The sequence below is a fragment of the Micromys minutus genome (assembly GCF_963924665.1).
Source record: "Micromys minutus genome assembly, chromosome: 3".
Lineage (NCBI taxonomy): Eukaryota > Metazoa > Chordata > Mammalia > Rodentia > Muridae > Micromys > Micromys minutus.
Window position 1 is genome coordinate 86,088,937 of NC_137972.1, and position 16,289 is coordinate 86,105,225.

Here is a 16,289-nt window from a genome sequence, read left to right on the forward strand (position 1 = left end):
AGAATTAGTAACAAATACTATTTTATTTTTCAAACAGAAAGTTCAAAGGGGTCAAGGACACAAAAACATGATGCACAGAATCAATTAAGCAGGGCCCATAGGGGCTCACAGAGACTGAAGAGACAGTCAGGGAGCCTGCATGGGTCTGGGCTGGGTTCTCTGCATACGTTACAGTTGTGTAGCTTGGTCTTCTTATAGGACTCATGACAGTGGGAGTGGGGGTGTCTCTGACTCTTTTGCCTGTTCTTGGGACCCTTTTCCTCCTCCTGGGTTGCCATGATATATCATCCAGCCCTGCTATAGGTTTTGTGCCTTATTGTATCTTGTTAGGCCATGTCAGAGGATGTTCCTGGAAGACCTGCTCCTTTTTTGAAGGGAAGCAGAGGAGGAGTGGCAGGGAGAAGGACTGGGAGGAGTGGAGGGAGGGGGAACTGCACTTGGGATGTGAGAGAAGAATAAAAGGGTTTTGGTTTGCTTGTTTGTTTGTTTAAAGAAAGTTTTTGTCTAGCAGGCATTGTTTTTCAGGAGTGAACCCAACAACTCCAGAATCAGATGAAAACCTTAAGCCTTCTCTCTCAGCTGAGATCCAGTCCAAGGGCCATCACACAACAGGCCTGTGGAGGCAGCCTAAGGAAGGCAAAGAATGGGGCGAGGAATATGTCACAAAAGATCACCCAGATAAACTGAAGGACCCAGGCCAGGGTAGACACAGCTCCCTGGACAATGTTTTATGTGAAACCTCATTAGCTGGTAAGTCCCAAAACAGGAATGTGGGCAGGAGTATGAAAGAAAGACATGTGTAGGAGGAAGGGAGGGAAGAGCCAGAATCCGGAGAACGTGGACGGTGTGGGCATGTGGCACTCCCCTGTGCCTTTTCAGGATCAAGTTCAGAAGCCTACAGAGGTGAAGGGACTTAGTGGAGGCCACATACTCTGGTGGGACCACCACCTGGATGCGGGTGTTTATGACATTCTGCATTGCAGTTCTTCAGAAAACAAACAAACAACTAAGGTTTTGGAGAATATCCAGTCAGCCAGTCAGTTATTAATAGTCTGCCACCAACATGCCAAACCCTGCAACAGCTTCCTGCCTTCCTTCCTCCTTTCCTTTCTCTCCATCCTTTCCTTCTGTGGGATGAATGCTGACAGTAGCATTTCCATACTGGGGTGGGGGGTAACTTAACTTTTCAGAATAAATATTATTCTTAAGCAAATAAAAATTAAACGGAACTAAAAGCTTTATAAAAATTAGCAAGAAGCCTCAGCAACCTCCTTGAACTTTTTTTTTTGACAGTTTATCTTGTTACCTGTGTTTTACCTTTTTTGTTGTTGCTGTGATAGAACCACTACAACTGAGGCAACTTATAAAAGGAATCATTTAATTTGACCCCAGTTTCAGGGGGATAGAAGCCATGATGTTAGAGCAAAGGCTAACATGGCTAGAAGCTTACATTTTTACCCACAGCCATGCGGCCGAGAGAAAGAGGGTGTGTGTGAGAGTGTTGGCCCGCTGGGAATCACATGAGTCCTTTGAAACATCAAAGCCCACCTCCAGCCCACCACCTTCTCAACACGGCCATAACCCCAATCCTTCCCAAACAGTTCCACCAACTGGGGACCAAAGATTCAAGTACATGAGCCTTTGGGTCATTTTCACTCACACCATCATAACCTGCTTCATATTTTATGCTATTTTATAAATAATACTCTGTTTAAAGTTTATTTACAGAGAGTAAAATTCACATTTAAACTTAAGAGCACTTTAATGTGTATGTCTGTATGGAGTGTGTATGTGCAGTTGTGTGTGCTACCATAGTGTAGGCTATTGTGTGAGCATGGAGGTTGTGTGACTATAACACCTGAGCATCTTTGTAGGCCTTAGCTTATGACCACAAAATTTTTAAATTATTTCTTTATTGTATACACTTTCTTTTCATCATATTTACCACATCCTTCAACTCCTCCCAGATTTAACTCTTCACTCTCTACCCTCTGCTAATTTGTGTCATCATTTTGTGTTGTTTTTATAAAATAATCCAATTTGTGCTGCCCATAAGCTCTAGGGTGTGGGGCCAGCCATTGGAGCACTGTCAGTCCCCTGAGAGCCACGCGCGTCGAGAACGGACTCTCTCTTAGCTCTACTTTTTCCATATAAAATCTGGCTGTGATCACTGTCAAGATCAACATATATTTCTGCTATGCTGGGAATTTATTTCATGTTTCATTTTAGTCAACATCTAGGTAAAGAACCACTGCGACTACTGTAAAATTTCATCTGTTCTTGAACGTCTCGTAAATGGGATAATACTTTGTGTTCTTTTGTGCCTAGTCTCTTTCTCTATGTGTTTTTGAGATTCTGCTACATTGCTGCATGTAATCCACTCAGAAGCTCATTCTTTTTCATTAACCACACTGAATGTCTTCATCATATTTTCAGAAAGGTTTATTTATTTATGTACGTTAGTATAGTATAGCTGTCTTCAGACACCTCAGAAGAGGGCATCAGATCTCATTATAGATGGTTGTGAGCCACCATTTGTGCTGGGATTTGAACTCAAGACCTCTGGAAGACCAGTCGGTGCTCTAACCACTGAGCCATCTCTCCTGCCTCCATCATATTTTAAAATTCCATAATCCAGGGCTGGAGAGATGGCTCAGTGTCTTAGGGCACTGGCTGCTCTTCCAGAATTTGATTCCAGCACCACATGGCTGCTCAAAAGCAGTCGCAAGATTTTTGTTTTTCTCCATGTAACAAAAACTCTATCATATATATCTGTTTTAAATCATTATATCCTTTTATTTGCTTTGCTTAGAGACCTTATTCCAACTGTGGCCAATGACACGGCTGTCATCCTGGTTTAACCGAAAACCGTTTTCTCTCATCAGTCTGAAGCAGTTCTTGCGTTGTCTTTCAGCTCCAAATGTTGCTGTTGGTTCGCCCAGGATCCTTCTCATCTTTAGTTCTTTGAATGTTATACAGTATTTCTGTCTTTCTACCACGTAGGTTCCGCGTGTAGAACTCAGATCCTCAGGTTTAGCAGCAAGTGCCTTTACCCTCTGAGCCATCTTGCTGGCCCCTCTATTTGATATCTTTTTAAACCCAAAGTGTTACAGCTTCTCAAGGATGTGGTTGGTGGTCCGTAAGATGATGTGTGATCTTTCCATCATTTATGCATCGAATAAAGAACCCTTTATTCTAGTCTTGGAATGAGAATGCCTTCCCCTCCACTATTAATTTTGCAATATCGTCTCAACTATAGTTTTCCATTTTCTTTGAAACTCTAATTAAATGTTAGGTTCCCTGATCTCATTTTTTTTTCATGGACCATTTCAAAGCACATTTTCCTTCTGCACTTGGCTTCTCCTGAGGGTGAAGGGAGATGTTTTTGGCTTGATCTGCTCTTAAAAGTTTTCTGTGTTAAAAAAAAAAAAGTCAAGGAGTTTTTTCTTTCAAAATAGCATTCAGTAATTTTTAAATGGTTAGAATATTTTGCATATCCTTTTGAGAACAGTAATTGTAAGATTTGCCATGCACCACAGAGTTTCCCTGGGGAAGGTGGTGAAGAGGCATGGAGTCAGCAATCAGGGCCCAAAGCTGCTTTACCTTTGGCTAGTCTGTCTTCTGGTAACTTTGCTACTCTGTGGCAAAAGAGTTGGCCTGATAATTAACTCTGATAATTAACTCTGCCTGTTAGCAGCAGGGTGGGAATGGGAGGACGGTGAGGGGTGAGGATGAGGAGGGTGGGTTGATTAAGAAGAAAAGCTTAATTGCTAGGGATCTTTTCTCTCTGGCTCAAGGGCCCCTTGCTGGCCAGGCCAGAGGCTTGCACTTTGTTAGTTTGTTTTTGTCTTTTAAAAAGATTTACTGATTTATTTATTATATATGAGTACACTGTAGCTGTCTTCAGACACACTAGAAGATGGCATCAGATCCATTAGAGATGGTTGTGAGCCACTGTGTGGTTGCTGGGATTTGAACTCAGGACCTCTGGAAGAGCAGTCGGTGCTCTTAACCACTGAGCCATCTCTCCAGCCTAGGCTTAGAGTTTATTAACTCTTCATGAACCAGAGAGGAAAGAAAAGAAAAGAAATCTTACCACATACAACTACCAGGAAGAACAGTTACACAGGGTAATGGATTACATGATTTTTCTAAATACTTTTACATTCTAATAGGTTCAGAGTAAGTTTAAGACAATAATTTATGCTGTAGATCAATAAGACTTAAGGAGTTACAACAGAATTGTTTATTTGTCTTTCCATGAAGACTAGTATTTGACTAAACATTTATCATTTGTTATCAGCCCCATAAGTTCATTGTAAGTTTAAAGCAACAATTCTTATGTTACAAGTTAGCATGGTTTTGTCAAGAGACAGTCATCTGATCTGCCTTGTGTCTTATTGTTTTGAAGTTTTGTATAAATACAAACTAGTCAGTGTTGTATTTTTGTCTTTGTACTTACGATAAGTTGTCCACTTCCAGTTTATGACCTTTAGTTACCAGATAATGGTCTCACAGCTAACCTAGAAGGAATGTTTTCCCTGATTGTAAATTTGTTACAGCCTGATTTCTTTTCCTAGTGCAAATAGCCTGTGACACAAAGGTTTACAGAGCCCTGTTTGCACTTTTTCTTCTATAGAGGGCTTGAGATTACTTGTATAGATTTAGGGGTTATATAAAATCATTATCATAAATTATGAAATCATCCTTTTGTTTACGCATTACTATATAAGAGTTCATCTTCATGTTGATCTTCCGGGAATTTGCCCAACAGAGTGAGCTGATGCCCAGGAGCAGTTAGTCTACGGAATAGTGACAGGAAAGGCATGTGAGCAGGGAGATGCGATCCTGGAAGAAGTCTCTGAGAACCCTGCATTCTCATGTAAAACAGTGGGCCATCTCCAGAGCATTCACTGGAAATCTTCACCTTTCCTAGATGGCTTCTGACAAAGATTTACTTTCCCATATGTTTGTGTGTTTCTTTCTCTTTCCTATGGTATAATATTATTCAGATGTCTCAGTATCCTTAATTGTTTATGTGTTTAAGAATGATTACACCCTGAGAAGAAGGGAGGAAGGAAGGATGGAAGGAAGGAACCCCAAATCACCTGGCATTTTGTATTATCCAAGCTTGTCAGTGGTTATTATAGGAATTATAGGAATGCTAATTATGTAGAAAATTTACATAGCAGTAAGTGATCATGCCAATCCCTTAGGGTTCAGGTCCCACTTGGGAAGTCCAGTGTGTCAGGTGGCAGGGTACCTGTCTCCTGCCACGAGTGTTTAACCCGGACACTCTGGGACCTGAAGGCGAAGGAGACTTTCTCCTTAGCTCCTCACCCTGCTGCTTTCTTCATCTCAGGCTTCCCTCATGCAGCTTCTCCCATCTCCCATTTCTCATGGGGTGAAGCCAGGAGCCCCCACCCCCACCCCGGTCTGCAAGTGTGATCTGGAAACTCTCACAATTTGTTCAGACTTACTGCATTTGCCTCTAGTCCTTCAGCATCTTCTACTTCTTAGTGCGCCTCTGTTTATAGACACAGATTTTGTGGCCTTTGGTTGCTGGTGAATCTCATACCTCTGATCTGTTTATTTTCCAAATACCCATGCCTGTTTACCTTCCTTCCCTCCCTCCCTTCTCTCCCTTCCTCCCTCCTTCCCTCCCTCCTTTTTCTCCCTTTCTCCCTTCTTCCCTCCCTCCTTTTTCTCCCTTTCTCCCTTCTTCCCTCCCTCCTTTTTCTCCCTTCCTCCCTCCTTCCCTCCCTCCCTTCTCTCCCTTCCTCTTTCCTTCCTTCTCTCCCTCTCTCCTTCCTCCCCTCACTTCTTTTACTTCCTCACTTTCTTCTTCTTTTTTTTTTCTTTTTTGTCTCAAGGGGCCCAGGTAGGCCTTGAGCTGGTTAAATAGCTGAGCGTGACTTTGAACTTCTGAGCCTCCCGCCTTCAGCTCCTGAATAATAACTGTGCACCACCAAGCCTCATTTTCTGGTGCTGGAACTGGTCTTCTTGCATGCCAGGGACACACTGCTAATTGAGCTTTCCATGTGTTTTTATCTCTTTCTTGTCTGGCTTAGTGTCCAGAGGAGGAGTTGCTTAACAACAAATTCCTTTGTGTTTGTTTTAAAGCAAAAAGGCAAACTGTGGCTCTGGAGCTGCTTGAATCCGAACGGAAATATGTTATCAACATCTCTCTGATCCTGAAGATAAAGGCGACATTCCAGGGCTCTGATGGAAAGAGGAACCCCAAGGAGAGAAGGTACCTTTTGCTCATTGCCTTTGCTTTTAAGACCTGCAGGGTTTAAGGTAAGTCACTCACTGCTGCGAATTGGGGAATCCTGGGGCCCAGAGAGTTCCAGAAACAGTCTTTGCAAGGAGAATAGGCAGTGGCAGCAGGTCTCAAACCAGTCCTCAGCAGGCAGTTAGTACAGTCTGTAGGCTCTTCAGTCTATGTCAGTTCAGAATTTAAAGTGAGACACAATGTGTCCTCACGGATGGCAGACTTCAACCAAGTCTCAGGAAATGGATTGGCAGAGCTCTGAGTACCAAAAGTGTCCGACACCAGCTCAGGCTCTCAAGAGGTTCACCCGGAGCCGGCGTGAGGATTGAAAGAAAAAGACAAATTAGTTAAAGCTGCAATTTGACTTTGGCCGGACTTGAGGCCTAAGCCTCATGACCGAAGCAAAGCTTGGCTTTATTTGTCCTCCTTTTAAATTGTTTTAATTACATGCAAAAATGGTAACGTTGGTTCTGAGACAGGGATCAAACGAAAGATAACAACCAATGATCCTGTAAACATCTTACTGGGGATCAGGTGAAAAGGTCAGAGACAAAAATGGATACTGCTGTGCCCACTTTAAGAAATCCACCTGGCCCTGAGCTGCATTCCTAAGAATGCTGCCTGGAGCTACAAATACGAATGTACTTCCCTATGCCACATTCTAAAAGACCCTGCCCTGAACTTCAGATGTAGATGTGCTTGATACTAGCCCTTACAGGGCATAGCACAGAAGCCAGATTCCTGCCTTGTCTAGCCCCAAAATGTCCTGGGATAATATTAATATTACTCCGCCATCAACTGTTCAGAGGTGTCAAGAGCGCTCTCCACACAAAAGCCGTCAGACAATGATACAGGGATAGAACTCTTCTCCAGATGATCCTGAAGCAACAGGTACTGTGTAAGAGCGTGCACCGAGGTGTGTGTGTGTGGCACTGTGCTTCCAGCATGCTGGCCTTGATGTCACAATATACTCCTGACTCCCTCTGCTGGGAGACAACAGGAAAGAGGAGCAGACTAATTAATGAAGAAGAGCTGGTTCAGAATGAAGGGAGGAAAAGAGCAATCCTGATGAGTGGGAGTCTGGATTACGTGGCATTATTACCTTAAGTATTTATTCCACGGTGGTTCATCAGTTATGAATTTACCTAAGGAAGCTCCCAATTTTCTGCTTCTTCTGGTTCCTCTCATTTTACTTGACTTTACAGCCGTTCAATATCCCCTCCTGCCCAAACACAAACACCCACGTATCCACCCCTATCTCAATGACTTCGGTGAGAAACTGAAGTCTAAGGCTTGGCAGGGCTCGGATAGAAAGAGGAATTCCAAGGAGAAAAGCTACCCGTGTGCTTGCGGTGCCAGTGACCACCACCACGAGCTTGTAGTTTACCACTGCAAGATGCTGGTGAACAAAATATAAATAACAGAAGGCTGACATGACATTGCAAGCCCTTGACAGCAAACACACATGACTGTTGCTTCATCTTCCCACAGTGGCCTAGACTTTCTCTGTTCCTTTTTACCCCATCTGGCCACTTGACTTCTCATTCAGAGACCCCACTAAAGCCTGACTTACCTTCTCCTCCTGAACTGTGGGAAGGTCCTGGACTGAAGCTTCTTTGTTTTCCCCACAAGTACCTGCTCAGTTTAAATGATTCGATGGAAAGAAAATCTACCATTTCGTGTGGGTTTGCTTCTGTACCTACTAGTTTTCTTTTCTAGTTTCCATAAAATTGGGGATCTGGGGTAAAAGTGGGAAAGAACAATGTATGTTTGGTCCTATGTGTCATACTTGATCAGGAACTTCATGACTCTTCCCCGGCACTGGGGATATTGCCATGAGGCAGGGCACTTGCATACCATTCAGGAGGCCCTGGGCACTACCTGCAGGCTGGAAAAGAAATCCACAGAGCCTTGTGATGTCTGTTTCTCAGAGGAAGACACTAAGGACCAGAGATGCTCAAAGCTACATAAATAAGGGTATCCTTATTCTGTCGTATACATGACAATGCTGTTCACATTGGTTGTCAAGGTAACCCTTGGTGCTCTTCCTTACTCAAGCAGCGCAGAGCTTCTACTCAGCATTGCAACTGAAAGTGCATCGTCTGGTTTTAGGTCGGGCTGTGCTGCCTTTTCTTCCATCTTCTTTTCCTCACTATACATCTGCTTTCCTATATGCTTTTCTGAAAACTTGATGCGCCGTGAATAGATCTATCGGCAATGTTTTTTCATGAGAATTTACTTGGTGACTTCGCTCATCACAGATGACAAGGTGTCAGCACTTTCCACCCCTCGTTGAAGACAGTGACCTCTGACATGGCCGCCCCTTCTCAGACCTGCAAAACATAGCCTTAGGCTTTCCCTGGAGACACTGAAGTGCTCAAGAGTGTCCTCAGTCCCTTCAGGCAGCCTTGTGTATTTGGAAGGGTATTTGCAGCCAGAGGAGACCTAGGTGGAAACTGTGGTCATGTGTGAGAATGTCACGGAAGTTACTGTTCTGGCGTTGCTTGACTCTGAGCATCTGGGAACACCTGGGGGAGGATTTTCGTTTCTCCTGATGTTCAGAGTTCAGAACCGCATCTACCAAGAGGTGATGAGCTCTGTCTTACAGATTGTGCTCCTTAACCATCCAAACCCATTCATCTGTAACCTGCTGCTCTTAAGGCCAGCCAATAAACCATCCAGCAGGGCTGTGATCTGCTGTTCGTACAGCCGGGAATCATCTTGGCCCAGTGCTGAATTATCAAGAACAACATAACTAAGTTAAAATTATAGCAAGGGTTTTCCTTGCTGGCTTTTATCTTGCTTTTTTCTTTTTCTATTATTATTTAAATAGTATATTGGTGAGAGGAGAGAGAACTTTTAAGGCTATAGGAACTATGCATATTGCCATAAAAAAATAGAACATATTTCAGTTAGGGTTTCCATTGCTGTGAACAGACACCATGACCAAGGCAACTCTTATAATGGACAATATTTAATTGGGACTTTTTACAGGTTCAGAGGTTCAGTCCAGTATCATCATGGTAGAAAGCATGGCAGTGTCCAGGCAGACATGATGCTGGAGAAGGAGCTGAGAATTCTACATCTTGATCTAAAAGCATCCAGAAGGAGACTAAGTCTTCCTCACTGGGCAGAGCTTGAGTGCTAGAAGTCGTCAAAACCCGCTTAACACAGTGACACACTTCCTCCAACAAGCCCACATCTCCTAATAGTAGTCCTACCCCTGACTAGGCATATTCGAACCACCACAGAACCCTTGAATACTGTGTGGGAGAGCCAGGTCTGCAAAGTATTGAAACCGATGGGAGGTGCTTTTACTTTACTTCTTACCCTGTAAGTCTCTGATCTTCGTGAAACATGGGTTTCCACTGTCGTTGCAAGTGTGGTGGTTTGTATATGCTTGGTCCAGTGAGTGGCACTGTTTGGAGGTGTGGCCTTGCTGGAGTAGGTGTGTCACTGTGGGCTTTAAGATCCTTGTCCTAACTTCCTAGAAGTTAGGATTCTGCTAGCAGCCTTCAGATGAAGATGGAGAACTCTCAGCCCCTCCTGCACCATGCCTGCCTGGATGCTGCCGTGCTCCCGTGTTGATGATCATGAACTGAACCCGTAAACCAGCCCCAATTAAATGTTATTGTTCTAAGAGTTGCCTTGGTCATGGTCTGTTCACAGCTGTAAAACCCTAACTAAGACACAAGGGTTAGCCATTCCTAACCGGTCCTTGGAACCTCAGTTATCCAGTGACAGTCCAAAAGAAGGTTGGTACCAGTTCTCTAGCTTACCAGGGACATTATTTACAGTAAAGCAGAAGATGCTATTCTAGAAAGAAAAAGAAAGGGACTGAGGAGGAAAGATAATCCAGAATATATCCCATAATTTATGTGGGCAACACACCCCAAAGTCAGACCTCAGTGTGGTATAGCAACTTCATTATCACACTGTGGCTGTCGCCTGGAGCCCTCTGCCGCCTCTGGGTGGGGGGATGTCTTTGCATCTGGACCTACTGACGCAGCATTGATGCAGCTTTTGCTCTTTTAGTGTGGTCAGTGTGCTTTCTCTAGGCTTCTGCTCTTCTCCTAGCCCGTGTGTTTCCTAGATCCTCTCCAAATTCCTCTCTGGTCTGAACAGGCTATTTATGTCTTCAGAGGATGCTTCGCTATGAGCAAGATCCAGAAGCCTCTCCGTTTGTCCTAGAGCCAGCCAGCTCTGTGTATACCAGCACTCATGGAGCAGAGATCTAAAATGGATCACAGTCGGCCGAAGGTTTCTTTGTACCTTTCATAAGAGCTCACTACCCTAGTCTGGTGTTTTTCTCATCTCTGAGATGCAGCTCCACGGAAGTCTTTGTTTTGCTTATAAAAGGGGCGGGGGAAGCCAGACAAAACCTCTTCTTTTAATCGACATCCTGTCTAATGCAGAGGCCTGCTAGTGGCCAGATCACCTCGATGGTCCACTAATCAAGGTGATCTATAATGTCCATCACGCCGCTGGGAAGTTTTTAATTAAGTTCAGCACTCAGAGGCAGGTGCATCTGTGCTGACTGCGTTGAAAGCACGAGGAAATGTTCTTGGCGTCCTGAGCATCAAATTAGAGCTCAGTCAGGTCCTGGCTGCTGTACAGTGGATTGCATGGACTCCTGCTTCCTCTTGTCTTGCTCCTGTCAGCTCCTGCTCACACCATCCTTCTCTGTTCGAGCTCCTTTCCCCTTAGATGATTCTCTTTGTCTCCCTTCTCTCCGCTCCAGGCTTCTCTGACTTCTCACTTTTCCATTGGCTCTGTGAAACACTAAGAAATGCTGACCAGCCCTAGTCTATAGTCAGCGGGGGTCCAGACAGCAGGCTATCCATGCCTTTTTGGAGCTGAAAGAAAAAGATGTGTGAGCTGGAGAGATGGCTCAGCAGTTAGTAGCACTGGCTGCTCTTCCAGAGGTCCTGAGTTCAATCCCCAGCAACCACGTGGTGGCTCACAAGCATCTGTAAGGGGATCTGATGATCTCTTTTGGCATGCGGATACATATGAAGCAAAGCACTTATAAATTAAATACATAACAATTTTTATAAAGGGATATGTGAACTCCTTCATTGACATGACTCCCTGAATTCTATCTGCCAGCCTTACCAAACTGTACCACTAACCCGAGTGGCATTATTCTAGCCAGTAGCCAAGAATAGATTGTTTGAGTATCAGTCAGCTTGAAATCTAAAACACTAAAAAGGATTTCCTTTAGAATGTCTACTGAGCAGGAGATACATGAAACTTTTTTATTGTGTGATCAATCGCATTTGCATAATCTTTGCATCCTAAGGAGGCATTATCTGTTGTCTGAGGATGTGATTCTTCCTTGGTTGTTTCCAGCCTCTTTCCCGGCTCCTTGCGCTATCTTATTCAGCAGCATTTGGATTTGCTTCATGCGCTGCAGGAGAGGGTCCTGAAATGGCCACGCCAAGGAGTCCTCGGAGACTTATTCCTGAAGTTGACAAATGATGAGGTAAAGTGCCCTCTCTACATGCTTTGGATGGATTGTGTCTCATTCATCTGCTTCTCCTAATGGGGAACCAGAACTCAGCACATTAGAAGAGGCCCTGAGACCCAGTCTAACCTTTCATACTGCAGTTAATAGGGTAGTTTATAGAGATTCAAAGGCTTTGCTCATAGTTAAAGGTCACAGGGCACCAATGTTGTTAAAAGATGACGTCCTGGGTTTCGATACCAATGTTAGGAAAAGGATGAAGAGAGTAGGGAGGATATGGCCCATGGAGGTGCGTCGAGGTCTGGGGGCAAAGGGGATGCCTCTGGGGGGGGGGGCCCTGTTGGGAATCCCTTTCCCATGAAGGGCCAGACACATAGTACGGAATAGAGTTTATTCAAGTCATGGGAAAGTTAAGAGGGTAGTAGAGAGAAAGAATGAGAGAGAGAGAGAAAGAGAGAGAGAGAGCGCGCAATAGAGGAGTAGAGGCTGGCCATGAGCACATGGAGAGAGGAGGGAAGGGAAGAGGAATAGGAGGGGTAAGGAGCAAGAGAACAAGAAAGAGAGGAGGGGACAAGCAGCCCCCTTTATAGTGTCAGGTCACTGGGGTGGAGCATACCTGACTGTTGCCAGGTAACTGAGGGGTGGGGTTTACAGAATCCCAATGTTGCTGACATCACCCAGCTTGCTAGGAAGTTGGTTCTCTATGACTGGAACTCTGTTATGTCGTCTGCCTTCTGATTCACAACTTCGTGGGGTATAGTTGTGGCCTCCATTGACCATGTGTATGTGTGTATGTGAGTTTATATAAACATGTGTATATACATATCATACTTGTATTTATTATATATATATATATATATATATATATATATATATATATATATACTGTCAAGCATGCATATAACCATATATACATAAGAAATAAGCATGAGGAATAACATATTTTCATATATAATTTTCATTCTTCATAAATTTTTAAATATATGGTGGGTGGCTGCTTGTCTTGAATAAATTTTGTTTCAATTCCTTAGAAAAAGAGTGCTAAATTTTAAACTTTCTTTTGTGTTACACGGAGAACATATTCAGATTAGAAGTTGAAAACCCAAATGTCCCCAGGACCAGACAGTGGCTCATGTGGTACATGAAGTTGAGGGTGGAACAGTCTGGACTGATTGGAACCAGCTGATGTAGGCTGCGTTTGTTTAGATGCAAAGAATAGCTACTCAGATATTTCCAGTTATTATTTAGGGAAGAAGGACCAGAATTAAGCAAAAGGTTCTTATTTTTAAATATTGTGTAAGGCAATTAAAGTTAGTCAGTTTTTACCTGCATCTTTACCGACAGAGTGGGTTCCAAGACAGCCAGGGATACACAGAGAAACCCTGTCTCCAAAACCAAAAATAAATAACAATTATAATAAATGTATTTTTATTGTTTAACGATTTAAACATACCTTAACTGACATGACTCTCATTATCTTTTTACTCTCTTGATAAGAAGGGAGAACTGTTGCATCTTGTTTCCCACATTGTAATATTTATCTTAAAACCCGAACTATTTTTTATAGACAAAGTCTCATAGGTCACTGGCTGTTCTTGAACTTGCTGTTGCGGTTGAAGATGACCTTGAATTCCTGTGTCCCATCACTAAAAGTCAAGGAAACAGCAACAACAACAAGGGAATTTTAAAAAGACGAATAAGGGGCTGGAAAGATGGTCAAAGGTTACAGGTGGCTCACAACCATCTGTAACTCCAGTTACATAAGATCTGATACCTTTTGACCTCCGAGGGCACTAGACACTTACATGAGCCACATATATACATGTAGACAAATACTCGACACACATAAAATAAAAACAAATCTTTATTTTTAAAAGATGAATAAAACCTCGAAAAGCAAATAAAGAATATAGTTAATAAATTGTTAAAATATTCTCTGAATTCTTCTCCTTTTTTATGCCCATGGCACTGTAAAAATGTTGTCATTCCTGTTTCCAGGTTCTCACTGTGCATTTTTGTGTTTATTTTAAAGAATAATTTCTTGGATTATTATGTTGCCTACCTGAGAGACTTACCTGAATGCATCTCATTGGTTCACGTTGTGGTGCTGAAGGAGGTAAGTTAACTCTGTGCACACGCTGACCTTTGCTTACACATCATGTTGCTGATCTACCACCAGGACAGCGTGTGTCCTGTGAGCTTGTCTTCCAGGCTGAGGAATCTTGAACACGTTCCTGATGCCCTATTCTGGTTAAAGGAGTCCATTCAGGGACCAGAGACATTGCTGTAGTCCGCAATGCTTTAATGATCCACTACACTAAACTACAGACAAAGCAAACGGGAATTCCAGAGTTCTTCAGCATTGCAGCTTAGGTGCTGTGTGTGTTTTCAGACTCAGAAAACATGACTCTCAGTACTGGATTCCAATCATCCTTTGTCAAGCTAGAAGATCGCGATTTGCCTCCATCCTGTTCCCTTTAAGCGCGGCCATGTCAGCGATATGTTAGGTGGTTGATATGAACGTCTACATGTGCATTGTGTTATTTTAAGTCAACAGGAAAATAGAGGTCAGGGCCCTAACGCTGGTCATAGTCATATCTCACAGGAGATGAGAGGCTGCTCCTTACTTTCTAGCTCACCTCCCCGACTCCTCTATGTGCCCACGCTTCCCGCCGATAGGAACAGGCATGCAACAAACAAACAGATTCTTCTGCGGATAACCTTTATTGTACAGCACTTTGAGCAGGGGGCTTCTTGAGCAGGAAACCTCTCTCTGAGCCGGGGACTCCCTACCGGGTTCTACTGTCTAGGCGACCTCTCACGTGCAGTCTCCCACGTGCGATCTCTCTGTCCACTCTCTCTCCACGTGGGACCTCCCGCAATCTCTCCTATCGGGTCCCTCTCCATGTGGTACCTCTCCGCCATCCCTCCATGTGGGGTCTCCCGAAATCTCTCCACTATCTTCCTCTTCTCCTCGTGGGGGAGAAATGCACTGCTATATATGCCTAGGAGACTCTGTCGCTACCTGATTGGTGCGCCCTCCAGTAACTCAATAGTATGCCCCGAGAGCGGGCTATGACGTATGTGGCGCATGCGCATTAAGTCTCTTGGCTGGGCAACAGCTGTTTGCTGAGTTCTCGGCGGGAAGCCGGCGCCATGTTTGGGTGTGGCACAAACGGCTCCCTACACCTCTATACTGAAAACGGCTAGCTTCTGCTAGCATTCTCGAATGTCTGGAAAAGGGAAGGTACAGAGAGGGAGTCTATTGTGCTTTCTGATTCTAGGCATTTCTAATCGCCCGCCCCCAGTCTTGAAGGGCCCTGTTCACTCTCAGCCTAGTAGCAGATGACTTGCTGGAAAACCTCAATGCATCAATTTAAGTACAGCTTGCTGAGCACCTACTTCTAATGTCTAGCATTCAGTGTAGGGGTGGGGAAGGAAGGGAGAGTTTGGAAACTTGGATCAGTTCAAAAGAAGTATACGTTATGTTCCCTGTTGGGGAAGTGTTGCCCTCTGGGCATGTCCCTGAACATGTGGCCTCTCCAGTGAGAGATCAAAGCCACATGATGCTCTCTGGGAACACACTTTGGAAATAAGCATTTCCTCGCTGGTGGGCAGAATCTCTGGTGTTCTATCTGATAAGCTGACAAGGCATTGAAGAGTGACTCCACGCTTCTCTCATGCAGGGTGATGAAGAGATTAAGTCGGATATCTACACCCTGTTTTTCCACATAGTACAGCGCATCCCCGAATATCTGATCCATCTGCAGGTAAGCCTGGCTGGACAAGCCAACAGTCTACACGTTGAACTATTATTTTTGGCTTCCAATAATAAATACTGTAAAGGTGCAAGGACCCATTGCTATTTCTAAGAAGTATTCACTTAGCTTAGGTTGTTATGGTTACACACATACTAAGTAAAATGAGCTAAAAATCTATTCTTGAAAATTTTGATTTATGATACGTGTCTTTGAAGTTCCATGTTTCATCTAACTTACCAGCAATCTCTACTTCTGGGGGTCTAGGATCTTTTTTAAACACTCTTGACAAAATCTAAGTACCTAATTCAGTCCCCTCCTCTTCTGTTCTACAATCATATGTATGTCACCTCCGGCCTCTTAATTTCTGCATACCTGCCCACTCCACTACTATCCCGAGGGCTTCAACTTGGCTTGGGTACACAGTTCCAGCATACAGTGCTCATACTTTATGTCACAGAAGAGCCACAAGGAGCCCATGAACAAATTCTTAATGTAATTTTCTATGGAGCCTGTAGGCCTGTAGAGTAGGTGGAGGTGAGAGTCCAACAACCTCTTTCTAGTAGCATCTCTTCCTCCTGCTACCCAGCTGTTCAGGCTTCAGGGTTGACTGAGCTTAAGTGACTCAGCGATAAATCTTAGAAATGCTTGTGATTAACCTCAGCCTAGAAACAGCCCAGAATCAATACTGAAATTTCCCCCTGGATATGGCTTCAGGTTCTAAACATTTTCTCGTGGTGATTATCTTATGGGTCCTTTATACAGTTTCAAAAACAGATACTATTGTCAC

At 43.8% G+C, this 16,289-nt stretch overlaps 1 protein-coding gene across 1 annotated transcript in view; it reads left to right on the forward strand.

The window, feature by feature from the left end:
• Positions 1-16,289, forward strand: part of ARHGEF33 (Rho guanine nucleotide exchange factor 33) — a gene marked incomplete at both ends in the record, with an annotated part of 47,137 nt that overhangs the window by 13,231 nt on the left and 17,617 nt on the right. The window contains 5 exons of the mRNA XM_080915079.1: positions 526-750; positions 6,124-6,253; positions 11,627-11,759; positions 13,774-13,857; positions 15,428-15,511. Of these exons, the coding sequence (XP_080771205.1) occupies positions 526-750; positions 6,124-6,253; positions 11,627-11,759; positions 13,774-13,857; positions 15,428-15,511 (656 nt within the window). The remainder of the gene's footprint in view (positions 1-525; positions 751-6,123; positions 6,254-11,626; positions 11,760-13,773; positions 13,858-15,427; positions 15,512-16,289) is intronic.